Below are 14679 nucleotides of genomic sequence, written 5' to 3'. Positions count from 1 at the left end.
CATCCATGAATTTCACTGAGCATGTTCCATAACATGTGCCTTTATTCCCTTCTGCTTACCAAAATATAGGGTATCCCCTCTGCAGAAATCTGAAGTGGTGGAGATGGTAAAAAAACAAGTAAAAGTTATCACCCTTGCTATTGGCGATGGAGCAAATGATGTCAGTATGATCCAGACGGCCCACGTTGGTGTTGGTATAAGTGGAAATGAAGGGCTACAAGCTGCCAACTCGTCTGACTACTCTATAGCACAGGTACTTATGGCAAGATGCAGATACGTATTCTGCTAGTATTACATTTGTCTATTTACTTGCATTGTTGTGCTTTTTTTTGCAGTTTAAGTATTTGAAGAACTTACTGCTGGTCCATGGTGCTTGGAATTATAATCGAGTAGCAAAGTGCATATTGTACTGTTTTTATAAGAATATTGTGCTCTATATTATTGAGGTAAGTGATCAGTTTTTTATTACAACTTGCATTTCCATTGCTGCTTTATTTGAATAGTTGATTTCCATTTCAGTATTTGCCAGGCAATAGGGAAATATTCTCTACATCTTCCTGCCTCCAGAAGTGTGTTTTTTTTTTTTTTCTCCAAAGTGAGAAAGGCCATGAATGGGGCCGAAACGTCAGATTGAAGTTCTGTAAATAAAGATTATTTTTGAATTTTAAGTCCTGCGAGTGCGCGGATCTTTCTGGAGGTATAGTGAAGATTTGGGGGCTGATTCACTAAGGGTCGAATATCGAGGGTTAATTAACCCTCGATATTCGACTAGGAATTGAAATCCTTCGACTTCGAATATCGAAGTCGAAGGATTTAGCGCAAGTTCTGCGATCGTACGATCGAAGGATTATTCCTTCGATTGAACGATTAAATCCTTCAAATCGAACGATTCGAAGGATTTTAATCCAACGATCGAAGGAATATCCTTCGATCAAAAAAACTTAGGCAAGCCTATGGGGACCTTCCCCATAGGCTAACATTGACTTTGGTAGCTTTTATCTGCCGAACTAGGGGGTCAAAGTTTTTTGTTTTTTTTTAAAGAGACAGTACTTCGACTATCGAATGGTCGAATAGTCAAACGATTTTTAGTTCGAATCCTTCGATTCGAAGTCGTAGTCGAAGGTCGAAGTAGCCCAAAAAATACTTCGAAATTCGAAGTTTTTTTACTTCGAATCCTTCACTCGAATTTAGTGAATTGGCCCCCAAATGTTTCTGCACCCAGGCATATATAATGACTTTTTCGTGAGTGCTGGGAACCGATGCAATGTCCTGACTGCAGGGGCTATAAGGAAGCTTGTGATCCACTGTTAAGAGAAAAAATGGCAAGACTACAGTTTGATGTCTTGCAAGATTTTGCCACAGTCATTGCACAAATGAACACTTGTCTTTAAGTGTACTTGTGTCTAACATGGCTCCTTGCATTTGCACATTGTAACCGAGTGCCCATTCCATGTTATGAAAATTTTGCTTAAAGGGGTGGTTCACCGTTAAGTTAACTTTTAGTATGTTCTAAAATGGTCAATTCTAAGCAACTTTTCATTATTTATTTTATACTTTTTTAATTATTTGCCTTCTGACTCATTGACCCCATCTAAAAACAAATGCTCTGTAATGCTACACATTTATTGTTATTGCTACTTTTTATTACTCTTCTATCTAAACAGGCCTCCTTCTACTATTTATATTCTTTTCTCTTATTCAAATCAGTGCGTGGTTGCTAGGGTAATTTGGACCCTGGCAACCAGATTAATGAAACCACAAACTGGAGAGCTGGTGAATAAAATGCTAAATAGCCCAAAAAGTGCATTTTGTTATTGCTACTTTTTATTGCTCATCTTTCTATTCAGGTCATCTCCTATTCATTTCCCAGTCTCTTATTTAAATCAATGTGTGGTTGCTAGAGAAATTTGAACCCTAGCAACCCTGTTGCTCTTATTGCAAACTGGAGAGCTGCTGAATAAAAAGCTAAATAACCAAAAAAACACAATTGATAAAAAATGAAAACCAATTGCAAATTGTCTCAGAATAACATTCTCTAAATCATACTAAAAGTTAATTTTGCCTGTTGATCCAGGGATGCTACAGCAGCCTACTGAATGATGACCTTGTTCAGTGGATGTGATTTACTTAGACTTTGCTAAAGCATTTGATACAGTGCCACACAAAAGGTTACTGGTTAAATTAAGGAATGTTGGCCTGGAACATAGTATTTGTACCTGGATAGAGAAATGACTAAACGATAGACTACAAAGAGTGGTGGTAAATGGAACATTTTCTAATTGGACCAGTGTTGTTAGTGGAGTACCGTAGGGCTCTGTACTAGGTCCCTTGCTTTTCAACTTGTTTATTAATGACCTGGAGGTGGGCATTGAAAGTACTGTTTCTATTTTTGCAGATGATACTAAATTGTGCAGAACTATAGGTTCCATGCAGGATGCTGCCACTTTGCTGAGTGATTTGTCTAAGTTGGAAAACTGGGCAGCAAACTGGAAAATGAGGTTCAATGTTGATAAATGCAGGTTATGCACTTTGGCAAAAATAATATAAATGCAAGTTATACACTAAATGGCAGTGTGTTGGGAGTTTCCTTAAATGAGAAGGATCTAGGGGTCTTTGTATATAACAAGTTGTCTAATTCTGGGCAAAGTCATTGTGTGGCTACTAAAGCAAATAAAGTTCTGATAAAAAAGGGCATTAACTCAAGGGATGAAAACATAATTATGCCTCTTTATAGGTCCCTGGTAAGGACTTACCTGGAGTATGCAGTGCAGTTTTGGACTCCAGTCCTTAAGAGGGATATAAATAAGATTAAGTGCAATTAAACTGGTTAGAGGGATGGAAGACTTAAATTATGAGGGTAGACTGTCAAGGTTGGGGTTGTTTTCTCTGCAAAAAAGGCGCTTGCGAGGGGACATGATTACACTTTACAAGTACATTAGAGGACATTATAGACAAATAGCAGGGGACCTTTTTACCCATAAAGTGGATCACCGTACCAGAGGCCACCCCTTTAGACTAGAAGAAAAGAACTTTCATTTGAAGCAACGTAGGGGGTTCTTTACAGTGAGGTCCATGATGGCTGATTCTGTTAATGCCTTTAAGAATGGCTTGGATGATTTCTTGGACAGATATAATATTAAAGGCTATTGTGATACTAAACTCTATAGTTAGTATAGGTATGAGTATATATAATTTATCTGACAGTAGTGAGGGGTGTGTGTGTATTGATGCTGGGTTTTCATTTGGAGGGGTTGAACTTGATGGACTTTGTCTTTTTTCAACAAAATTTAACTATGTAACCAATCCTATACACATTGTAAGTGCTATGCAGGTAGCTGATCTGGGACTGGACTTTGTCCTAGGCTTCACCTCAACAAAAGAAGATGGGGAGTTATGGGGATGTATTTAGCAATACAGACCTTCACTGCTACAGAAGCTCATAGGGGTAGCATTTCTATCATTATTCTTTATTGAGCTTTAGTAATCCTTTTAAATAAACACATGGACACATTCAGTATATTAGCATGTGTTTTATGATTTTGTTGATAATCCTCAGCAGGTTCTGCTAGAAACTATTTTCTCTTCTAGCTACACTTGTTATCGCCTTGTTTGCAATTGTACCTGTTGTAGCAGTCCGTGCCATAGATGTCTTTACATGAATAAAATACACATAGCTGGAGTTATTTATTTATTCTGGATTAGTTCCCTGGCCGACCATCTTTCTGTTCTCCATGTGCTTAAAAAATGAACCAGGTGAAATAGATCTCGCACATAGATGAACCCAGAATATGTTAAGCGTTAACATTCTTTTGTTCTAATAATTCAACCTTGTTTTTCCCCTTTTGGAAATGCACTAATTTCAACGGGTAATTAATATTCTGCAGGCGATTCACTTTCCGCCAGTCTGTATTTCATTAGAGTTCAAATTTACAGGCATTTAACAAATTATCCTCTTTGGCTGTCCGTTGTGAATCGTCTTCTTTAAAGCAGCAAAGAAAACAGATTTAGTGTAATTCTGTGGCGTTTTGATGACTTCCCAGATAGGCCCCTTTTTTGCCAAGTAAAACTAGTTTTGCAGATGTTTGCAAACACCATTCCTATAATGAAAAGGCAGAGAGAGCATCAAGGAATGCGTCTAGCAAAGACAACTGCCTATTTGCAATCGCTTTTCACTTTTGTCCTGATCAGGCGTGGGAGCAAGGGCCAGGGAGTTATTGACTATTTGTAAGCTGCTGTTTAATATGCAGAAATGCTGCACCAGGCAAGTGGCTTTGAGGTTTTTACAACCACGCCTCCCTGGTGCTTTCGTGGAGAGTAATGTATAACTAGGCAATGTAAATTCCATTTCCCTGCCTAGATACCTGACCAATGTACAATAATAATTTTATTTTTCTTTGGCATTATAAATAACAGGTAAAGCTTGCGTGAGAAAAGAATAACGCTGTGTGATCTCTTCAGTGCAGACTGAAAACATTGCAGTTGGACACCTCCTATCCACTATCCAAAGTCAAAATTACATTTAAACAGTACATGGATATATCTATATACAAAGCAATAACTCGGTACTTGTTTAAAAAATCCACCAACTGCCTGGCCGCCAGGTGGTAGTTGAGTATGCACATCCACAGCAATAACTCGCCACTCACAGGACTTGCTTAAAAAAGAACATTATCAAGATAATCTTTAGAATAATATAGATAAAGGTCTCAGATGTGACCAAAATGTTGATTTTAGCCTTCCTCTGACTCATAGGAACCATTTTGGGTCCTTTAGACTGATTGGGCAGCTTATCTGCATGTGTATGGGGCCCTCCAACAGCCCTCCCTGATCGATATCTGGCCAAAAATCGGCAGATCTTGATTGGGCAGGCTTGATTTTTTTTTTGTTGGATTGATGCAGTCCTCTGATTTTTCGTATCCCCTTTGTTGTAATTTGCCCTAGGGCCAATTCCATTATCACAATATCCCCCACCCAAGGTGGGCCTGTCAGTGGAAAGATTCTATTGTGTATACATGGACTACTGAATCAGACTTCCCGTTTTTGACATAAACCTCCAAGGCTAGGGCTTGAACATGCTCAGTTTGCTCCTCTGTCCCTCTCCCCCTTCTTTCCCCCCTCCCTTCTCCCCTCCTTGCTGTAGTCTGAGCCCAGAGCTATGATTAAGCAGTGAGAGACTTAGGCAGGAAGTGATGTCACAGCAAGCTAATATGGCAGCTGCTATCCTAAACAAACAGAGAGCATTTCTAGAGCTGTTTACAGGAAGGGTAAAGTATTCTGCATAAATATAGTGTTATAGCTTGCAGTATTATGGCTAATCTATTGGCAATAAACTGTTTTGGTAGCTTTTCTTCTCTTTTAAGACTTGAAGTCCTCTGCTTTCCAGAGAACCTGTGCACCACCCATTATGGAAAACAGAGGGACTTCAAGTCCCAGAATTCATTGCTTCACTATGGAATAAGGTGCGGGAGGACTATGTGACTCTGTAAACCTTAGGGTGGTTGGGAAATGGTTCATACAAGTCAGAGACAGATTGTCACAGTGGAATCAAGTAGGTCTGTGTAAAAAAAAAATATATATATTTATATCTGTAAGTTGTGTTTGGGGGGATATATTATTCCTTTAAATGGATTAATATAATGGAAGCGAATCAAAGATATGGTGGAGAGGCTCCAGCATTCCGATCTGATATACTGTATCATAGTCTATCTTTGAAGATGCTGTTATTTTTGCATTTCTCTCATCACAGCCCAGCTGCAGTAATTTCAAAGGCACACGGCCTTCTGCTGTTGTGTTGATTTAGACATGTATCAGGGCGGCTAGAATCTCCAGTCAACCACATTGGCCCATGGGTTTGCAGCATTTTTGTCATGGTTGAGTTTGCTAGCCCTTGAATTTGTCTTTTCCCATTACATTTAAAAACTCGCCACCTTTTCATTTTCACAATATTGAAATGGAAGAGAAGCAGCACAAAGCAGCGTATAATCTGCAGATTAAACGACATGCCGTTGTTTTATTCCTTGCCTAGTTCCCTATTGCGACACCAATGTTTTCCCTGGGAGTTGATTTTGTGGAAAACAGCTTGGGTACATATTGATAAATGGTGAATTTGTAGCGGTTCATGCTGCTGTAATGTTGTTAAATAAAGCATTTAGTGGCCACAATGCTGGGGACATTGTTTCTAAAATTCATTTGTACTGCGTGCCATGCACTTTAAGGGGGGAGTTTTTTCTCCTATTCTTTTTCATTCTTTCATCTCTAAATATTCTTATGACCCCTGTTTTTTTTTTTCCCTACTTGAGATATTGCACGTCTGATGATACTGGAATCATGTTCTTGATGTTCCTCAATAAAAACATATTTGTACAGAAAATAATAAAAGGCAGAATTCATCATAAAAACTGATCAGAGGAAACCTCCAAGCCTTGCCGTAAATGTGATCAAAGTTGCTGGATTTTCCTGTATATTTCCTTTGATTGGTTTTTGGAGAGCTACACGGAGAAGTCCGTTGGTGTGCTATAAATCTGTCATACTAGATGGCCAGATTCAATAAAAGTTGGAATTTGAAGAAATGCGTTTGGTTTAAACAGCTTTATTACAAAGACTAGCATGTACTGTATGTAAACTGATTTTTTTATGTCTATAATTCAAACACCTGCTTCAATCCATGTTGGATAGTGCTCATATATAGGACTTCCAAACATAGGGATGCTAAACTTGTGACCCTCCACCTGTTGTGGCTTGCATTCCCCAGTATCCTTAAAAAATTGGCAAGCCTGCTGTATTTTCTTTTACGGCTTTAAAGGGTCCAAATACTAGGGTATACAGTATAATGATGATTATCTTTAGGAATATACCCCCTTGTAGCACCACCCTTGTTTACTAAGGTAAGTTTCTTGGTAAATGTGGACTAATAAAATATTTTATTTTTTTTAAATATCATCCTCTTTATTATACTTCCCTCTTTATAATGCTAGCCTGATGCTGTGTTTTGAATAGGGTTGCCACCTGTTTGGGTTTTAACCTTGACAACTCTGGTCAAAACTGCCTGCCCGGGTTTCCAAATAAGGAAATCCGGGCAGGACTCCCCAAGATTGACGATGCGATCAGCCAATCGGCAATCACCATGTCATAGTCCACCACCTTCATGCCATCGCCATGCAATGTCATGACCGTGCCCCTGTGATTTCACCTCCCCCCCACCCCACCATCCAGCTTTCCTTTTTGAACAAGTGGTAGATCAATTAGTTATAATTAATTTATTTCACACTCATACAGAGAGTTGTGAAATCCGGTATAAGCTTATTCGATAATATTTGTTAACTTCAAATTTTTCTCACCATTAAGTTAAACTGGCTCAGGTGCCAATTGCCCCGAGCCTCTCACTTAAGGAAGGGGGGGAGAGAGAAAAGTCGTCCCCAACTACGATAACCCCAATCTTCAATTTAGCTTACCGGATTTCTGCTGTGACCCGGGTGCAGCCGCCCCGAGTCCGTCGCCAAGAAATAAACGCCAAGTTACGATTATTGATGTATGGCAGCGCACTCCAGACCACATTCAATAGTCACCAACACCGCAGTTGCTTGTTAAAAAGATAAATTTTATTTGAACATTAGGCTAAAAAGCGTCTGAGGTCTAAAGACCTCAGACGCTTTTTAGCCTAATGTTCAAATAAAATTTATCTTTTTAACAAGCAACTGCGGTGTTGGTGACTATTGAATGTGGTCTGGAGTGCGCTGCCATACATCAATAATCGTAGATCAATTAGTTACTGTGTATTGCACGTGTAAAGGTATAATTTACTATCTTTCTTACATCTGTTGTAGTGAATATACTATTTGTTCCATGGTGACCCTACTTTTACAACTGGTGTTTCATAATTATACATCTCATTTCCTGGGAATTGTGTGCTCCCTCTTTATACAAAGAGTACTGATTTTGTGTCTGGTCCAAAATATTCCTAATGGGAGTAGGGGTGATCAGTGCTTAGTTGGAATGTAATACAGTGCTGTAGCCATATAAGATAAGAATGGCATGAGCAGTTGGGTGCCTTAATGATCTCCAAGTGCATCGGTAGAACTTAGGTCCATTTTATAATGGGTTGTAGACTAATGTAGACTGAGGGGCAAATTCATCAAGGGTCGAATTTCGAGGGGTTAAATCCCTCGAAATTCGACTGGGGAATAGAATCGAATAGACAATTCGGGCGAATTTACGCGCTGGCGAATAGTCGAATTGGCGAATATTCGCCAGGCGAATAGGCGCTCGATCGAATATTCGCTCGAAGGATTTTCATTCGATCGAATGTCTTTTTATTCGATCAAAAACTTGGAAAACAAGCCTATGGGACTTTCCCATAGGCTTTTAAAGCAATTCGGTAGGTTTTAGGTGGCGAAGTAGGCAGTCGAAGTATTTTTAAAAGAGACAGTACTTCGACTATCGAATGGGCGAATAGTCGCAGCGTTTTTGCGCTCGATCCAGTACTTCGACTTTCGAATGGCGAATAGTCGCAGCGTTTTTGCGCTCGATCTATTCGAATCATTCTACTCAGGCGAATTTACGCCAATTCGATAGTCGAGGAGCACAAAAATTCGAAGTTTTTTTACTTCGAATCCTTCACTCGAAGTTAGTGAATCGGCCCCTGAGTGTTGCTTTTGAAATACTGTACAACAGGAATCTCTGGCATGTATAAATACAACTTTAGGAACTAAGTCTCCTTGGCTCATTCAAAGCCCAACTTATTTATCACTTGTTTATCAATGTTTGTGGTGTTTTTTTTTTCCTTTGCATTTTCTCAACACCTTGGAAGCTCATAGGTTTATTTTATGAAAGAATTCTAATAGTAGGCTTACTCAAGAATTCTGGCTTGGGTTAGTAGTCATTCAATAAAAGCCTGTTGGAATCTCGCACAACTTGATGATGTTTATCAGGAACCATTCTAATCTAATGTACACGCCAGAAATGTATTAAATGAAAGAATTCGAATGGTGGACTTATTTAAGAATTCTGGGTTGGGTTAGTCAATGTCTTCAATAGAAGCCTATTGGGATCTTACACAACTCTGATATGAGAAATTATCAATTTATAAGAATAGAAAAACACTTTTTAACTTTTGAGTTCAAGTCAGTGTCAGACTGGGACACCAGGGGCCCACCCAAAAATCTTAGACCAGGAGCCCACTCTCAGTACTATTCTTCTTCCTCTTCTCACTCAGCCTCTATTCTCCTGGTCTTTTTTCTTTACTTACTATGATCTTTTATTCCATTTATTTGGCCTCTCTTTTTAATTTAGCCTAGAAATAGGGAATGGCCATGAAAAAAGACAAAATGTTTAAAAGCAGGGGGGCCCACTGACATCTGGGCCCACCGGGAGTTTTCCTGGTATGCCGGTGGGCCAGTCCAACACTGGTTCAAGTGGGAAAAAAAACAAAGTTTCTTAGATTCTGATACATCTGCCCTTTATTCTATGTGTTAAAATAATTTGCTGACACCATTGAATTCAAGATAGAGTTGTCCAACAGGCTGCTGGAGGTGATTTAGCTCAGCTATTATGTGAGCACCCATTCATATGAACACAGATGTTCACAGATTGATCTGTACACCAAAAAATGAATGGAGGTGGGGGGTGAAAATTATTCTATGTAGAAAATTACATGTATAGACCTTGTAATTTTTGGAATCCTGAAATTGATATTTTATTTCATTCTGGTTATTTATTTTACAGATTTGGTTTGCCTTTATGAATGGTTTCTCTGGGCAGATTCTTTTCGAAAGATGGTGCATCGGCCTTTACAACGTGGTAGGTACACTGAGGTTTTTGAGTCATTCTGCAGGACTCAAAATGTTTATTTTCTACTAAGGATGCGTTTGTCTTTTAGCTGTTTACGGCGCTGCCCCCTTTAACTCTTGGAATATTCGAACGATCATGTCGCAAGGAAAACATGCTGAAATACCCTGAGTTGTACAAGACATCCCAGAAAGTGCTTGATTTCAATACAAAGGTAGGTAGCTGCTCTCTAAATTGTATTACATCTTTCTTTCAGGTTTAGCAAGAGGTGAGACTTTATTTTCCAAAGTAAATATATATTTTTATACTTCATTTTTTTTTTTTTTACATATGCTAATTTAGGCTTAGGAGGTCACATTGAGATAGATGCATTCGCTTTCCCTTTAAAGACCATCGGTTCTCTTATTAGTCACAGATTGTCTTCCACCTGCAATAATATTTAACTGTTGAAATATGCTGGTGCTGTGTAATGTCCCCAAACTGGAAAACAAATGGCATGCTGTATTTCTAGGGAATACATCCAGACAAGAAAAAATGCCTGTCCACTTCTTCTGTAATCATTTATGTTAGAACTCTAGGCATTATAGAACTATGGGTCCCTGTAAAGGCTATGGATAAATACTAACGAAAAAGCATGAGAAGGAGGGATGAATATGTGACGCCCCGCCCCCCCTTTAAGGAAAATATATTTTGAATTTTTATTCATATAGAACAAAAGTGAAATTTATAATTAACTGATTTATTGTAGTAAAGACTCACAATCTCCCTTATTTTACATTGGCCCTAGGGAGTTTTTTTTTTTTCGTTTTTTTTTTAAATCTTTGATGAAGTTATAGGTCTTTTTGGATGTCATGCCTTCTGTTTTTGCCATTTTGTATAGAAAATGGATTACTGGCTCTTTTAAAGAATTCAGTGAAAGAGCTAAAGGGAGGTGTCAAAAAGCATGTTAGACTCCTTTAAGAAGCCTTAAGTTTTCTCCTCTGAAATGCAAATCATTCTCAACACGGGCGCGGGGGGGGGGGGTATACGTTAGCCACATGCTAAATGAATTGTATTTTATTATAGTTTCATGCTCGCCGTTTTAGCAGCCGCAGAAGCTCTGAATAACAGCGTGAACACAAATCCTCTGGCTTCCTTTTTAGAAAGGAAGCCAGAAGGACAATGTTAGTTTATAATTCCTGCCTCCCGTGATCTGAACATAAATAATTTCATTCCCAATTTTTAAAAATAAAATAATTAAAGAATTGTACTTTCTGGTCCATTAGAACAGTGTTCATACATTTCACACCAAGTCTCATTGTGTCATAAAACAAAGTCTAAAAATTGCAGGAGACTGCAGCTTCCTTGTACGTTGTATTCTGCGTGAATGCAACGATGAAAAATTAAGGTATTATGGTGTTTACTTTGGCATTCATGCCATAAAGGTTTTCCAGGGAGTAACGCTGGTTAAAGGAAAGAAGAAAAAGTCGTTAATGTCCATGTGATTCAAGTCAGACAATCTGACCAGTGGGAAAACCTGCAATTAATCAAAACTCTGGCAAACCGCTCTGCGATGCTCAAATTATTTTTTCTGGATTAAGTTTTGAAATTTCATATTTGCTCTAGTTTTCAGGATCATTATTTGTGTTTTATTTTAACGTGAAACGAATTGGTTAGGGAATATTTGCATTTCATTTACGGTGTGAGGTATGTCAGATGCTTTTTATGTTAAGAAGGGTGAAGGGTTAAAAGGGCCCCACAGGGGTTATAGGATTAGGATGTGAGGAGTATTGCTGAGGAATAGTGAGGAGCAGATCTCCTTTATCTTGCACCCACCTGTGCATTTGCCATAGAAGCTCCGGGGCCTCCAATTCTACAAACAGGGCTGGATAGCTTTGTTCTGCAAGGGGTTAATAAAGGGTAAGTGCTCAGTCCACACTGAATTCAGCGCACACACACAGGCTCTGGCCAACAAAGTGCTTGGGGACAACAGGGAGGTTATTACAACGTCAACATATTTTCTCAGCATGAAGCTGACAGAATACTATATAATCTAAGAAAAATGATTGTACAGAGAGCTTCAGATCTTTTTGAGTGTTTAAGTAAAGGCGCCTGCTCTTGCATCTGATAACGTCTTTGCTCAGGCCTCTTTGGCAGGCTGAAAGGCAACACAAAATCACATCTTCATAAAAGCTTGATAAAAGGCGTGAAACGTTGCTGTGGTGCCCTAAAGCACTAATAAAGGCTTTTTAAATAAGAAGAGTTTGGTGGTGCTGTTCAAAAATACTTACCCATCTGAGGTCATAGTGTTGACAGTAATTTAAAATAGCAATTTGCAATTTGTGAAAACTGCATATACTGTCAGTAGATGTTGCTTTAAATCAGGGGTGCCTAAAATGTAAATTAGGAGCTACCAGTAGACCTTTAGCTGGTGATCAGTAGATCTCAAGACACTGTCAACAAGCAGCTTGTGTAATTCACCCTCCTATTTCTTGCTTTTCATTCAGATATTTATCATGTCAAGGTTACATAGAAATAGTTGTTTGTTAAATATAACAATATACATTTTCCCATAAATCAATATTTAAGTAATATTTTCCATGGAACAGAATGCCAACAATGCTTTTATGGATATAGATCATAATGGGACAACATTACTAAAAGTAGACCTGATATAGATCATAATGGGACAACATTACTAAAAGTAGACCTGAAATTAGTAAAGTATGGGCTCTCCTGCTTTAAATATATAGTAGGGCCCCAGTTTACATTTGTCATTGGACAAGAAAAAAAAGGTCTAAAATTCAGGAGAAGAGAAAATCAGGGAATTGCATTATATATATTGATGGGACCACCAAAAAATTGTGTAATATGTTACATGGGCCTATGGGGGCCCAGTTGATATAATAAAAACATTAAGGAGGTTATTTATCAGAGGTCGAGTTTTAGAAGTTTGTGAGGTGTTTTTATACGTCGAATGAACTCACAACTCGAATGGTTACTAATTTAAGAAAAAAAACTTTAATTTGGAATAACTCAAATCGGTGAATTCTGAGTAAAAAACCCAAAAGCTCAGATTAATATGGGAAAAAACTTGAATTGCTCAAATTAATCAAGTTTTCAAGCAAACCCACCAAAAAACATCATGAAGGCTATTAACATCTTTAAAAGGTTCAAGGGACCTCTTCCATCGACTCCTACATGACCTTGTCAGGTTTAAGATAGAGTATTTTTGGACTAAAGCTATTTTCAGCTTCTGGGTATAATAAATCTTGAAAAATTCACGTTTTTTTTTTTAAATAAAAACCTGAAAGATTAGTTTTTCTTTTAAACCCCGAAAATTTTTTCTTTTTTTTAACTCAATAATTCGAGTTTTGACTGAAAACTACCATTGAAAAACTCGACTTTTCAGGAAAACACAACTCGACCTTTGATAAATAACCCCTAAAACTGTTGTTTTTTTTTTCAATGCAAAGTTCTATGTGCTAGTGTTCGTTTCTACATGCAGGAGTTGTTGTATATCAATAGATACAAGGAATAAGATATTCGTAGGCATGGGATTTTGGATCAAATTTTGTGCTGGGGTCTCTGTGCCTGTAATTATACAACTGTTGGGAACTATTTTGACAATTTTAAAAACTAGTTTAATTTTTAAGAGCAACCAAATATATTGTATAACACTCGTACAGTGCCATATTAAAAATATATTTATAATTGCTATGTTTTGTTTTTTCATTTTTTTTATTGCTTTGTGCCAATTGATAGACCACCTAGTATCCAGAAGGGCTTCTAACCTTGAAAGAAATGTAGTTAAGTTCAAGAAGAGAATGAGCCTGTTTATACACTGTTCAGGCTTTGTCTGTCTCACAAGATGTACAAGGAGAGAGTTCTTTTTGCAGCTATATATATATATATATATATATATATATATATATATATATATATATATATAGCTTCAAAAGAACTATGTGTTATCATGCAAGTTTTCACTGATCTTGTGACTGGCTGTGCTTCATGAGCAGGGATAAAGAGTGGACATGGCTCAATGGCCAAGCACCTTATTTGCTATTCACTTTCATTTCTTTATCATCTCAGGTCTTCTGGGTTCACTGTTTGAATGGCCTTTTCCACAGTGTTATCCTGTTCTGGTTTCCATTAAAAGCTCTCCAGCACGGTAAGAGACCATTTTCTGAATTGTAATTTTTTTCATACCACCAGAAGTTTTCTATCGGTTAAAAGTGGGAATTGTTTCATTTGGCTCTAAATAAGAAAAAAAAATCTTCCAAATATGTAGCATTACAGTACTGTGGCTTGAAAGGAAAATATAAAAAAATTTATAGAAATCTATTCCTCCCACTTAGAGCACCCGCAGTTACATTTCCTTAAAGGGCTAGTACACCTGTAAATGAAGACAGTCTTTAGTCTGTGTTTTATTTCATTTTTTGTTTGACTTTTGGGTTGCCCACCAACCAAGCTGTGGTGTGAATAAATGTGGCCATAGACACAAAGATCCTATCATACAAATCGAGGATTCGTACGATTTTCGGACCATGTGTGGAGAGTCCCAACATTTTTCGTCCGACGGAGATCGGTTGTTGGGTCGATCGGACATTTTTGATTTTGTCCCGACTGATCCTGCAGGAGCCCATTGCGCTCTCATCGTTATCTGATCGTTCGGCTATAGGGCGAACGTTCAGATTACCCCCGATATAGCCATGCCCGTTAGTGGCATATTGGGGAAAGATCGGCTCATTTGGCAATGTCACCAAATGAGCGGATCTTTTCGTCTATGGCCACCTTTAGAGATTGGAATAAGTGTATGCAAAGGCCTGAATAGAAATAGAAGTCTTAAAAAGAAACAATATTGTAACCAAACAGAGCTGTTAATTTTTTTTAAATATTAATAAGAATAAAGAC

The 14679-nt window shown here is 38.0% G+C and overlaps 1 protein-coding gene across 4 annotated transcripts in view; it reads left to right on the top strand.

The window, feature by feature from the left end:
* The window catches only part of atp8a1.L (ATPase, aminophospholipid transporter (APLT), class I, type 8A, member 1 L homeolog), a 170761-nt gene that overhangs the window by 131867 nt on the left and 24215 nt on the right, over positions 1-14679 (top strand). For all 4 annotated transcript variants that reach the window (XM_018229477.2, XM_018229485.2, XM_018229500.2 and 1 more), the window contains 5 exons: positions 70-253; positions 336-446; positions 9721-9795; positions 9875-9997; positions 13858-13936. In XM_018229477.2, the coding sequence (XP_018084966.1) occupies positions 70-253; positions 336-446; positions 9721-9795; positions 9875-9997; positions 13858-13936 (572 nt within the window). The remainder of the gene's footprint in view (positions 1-69; positions 254-335; positions 447-9720; positions 9796-9874; positions 9998-13857; positions 13937-14679) is intronic.

The sequence above is a fragment of the Xenopus laevis genome, chromosome 1L, assembly GCF_017654675.1.
Source record: "Xenopus laevis strain J_2021 chromosome 1L, Xenopus_laevis_v10.1, whole genome shotgun sequence".
NCBI lineage: Eukaryota > Metazoa > Chordata > Amphibia > Anura > Pipidae > Xenopus > Xenopus laevis.
This window is presented reverse-complemented; position numbering and strand designations above follow the sequence as displayed.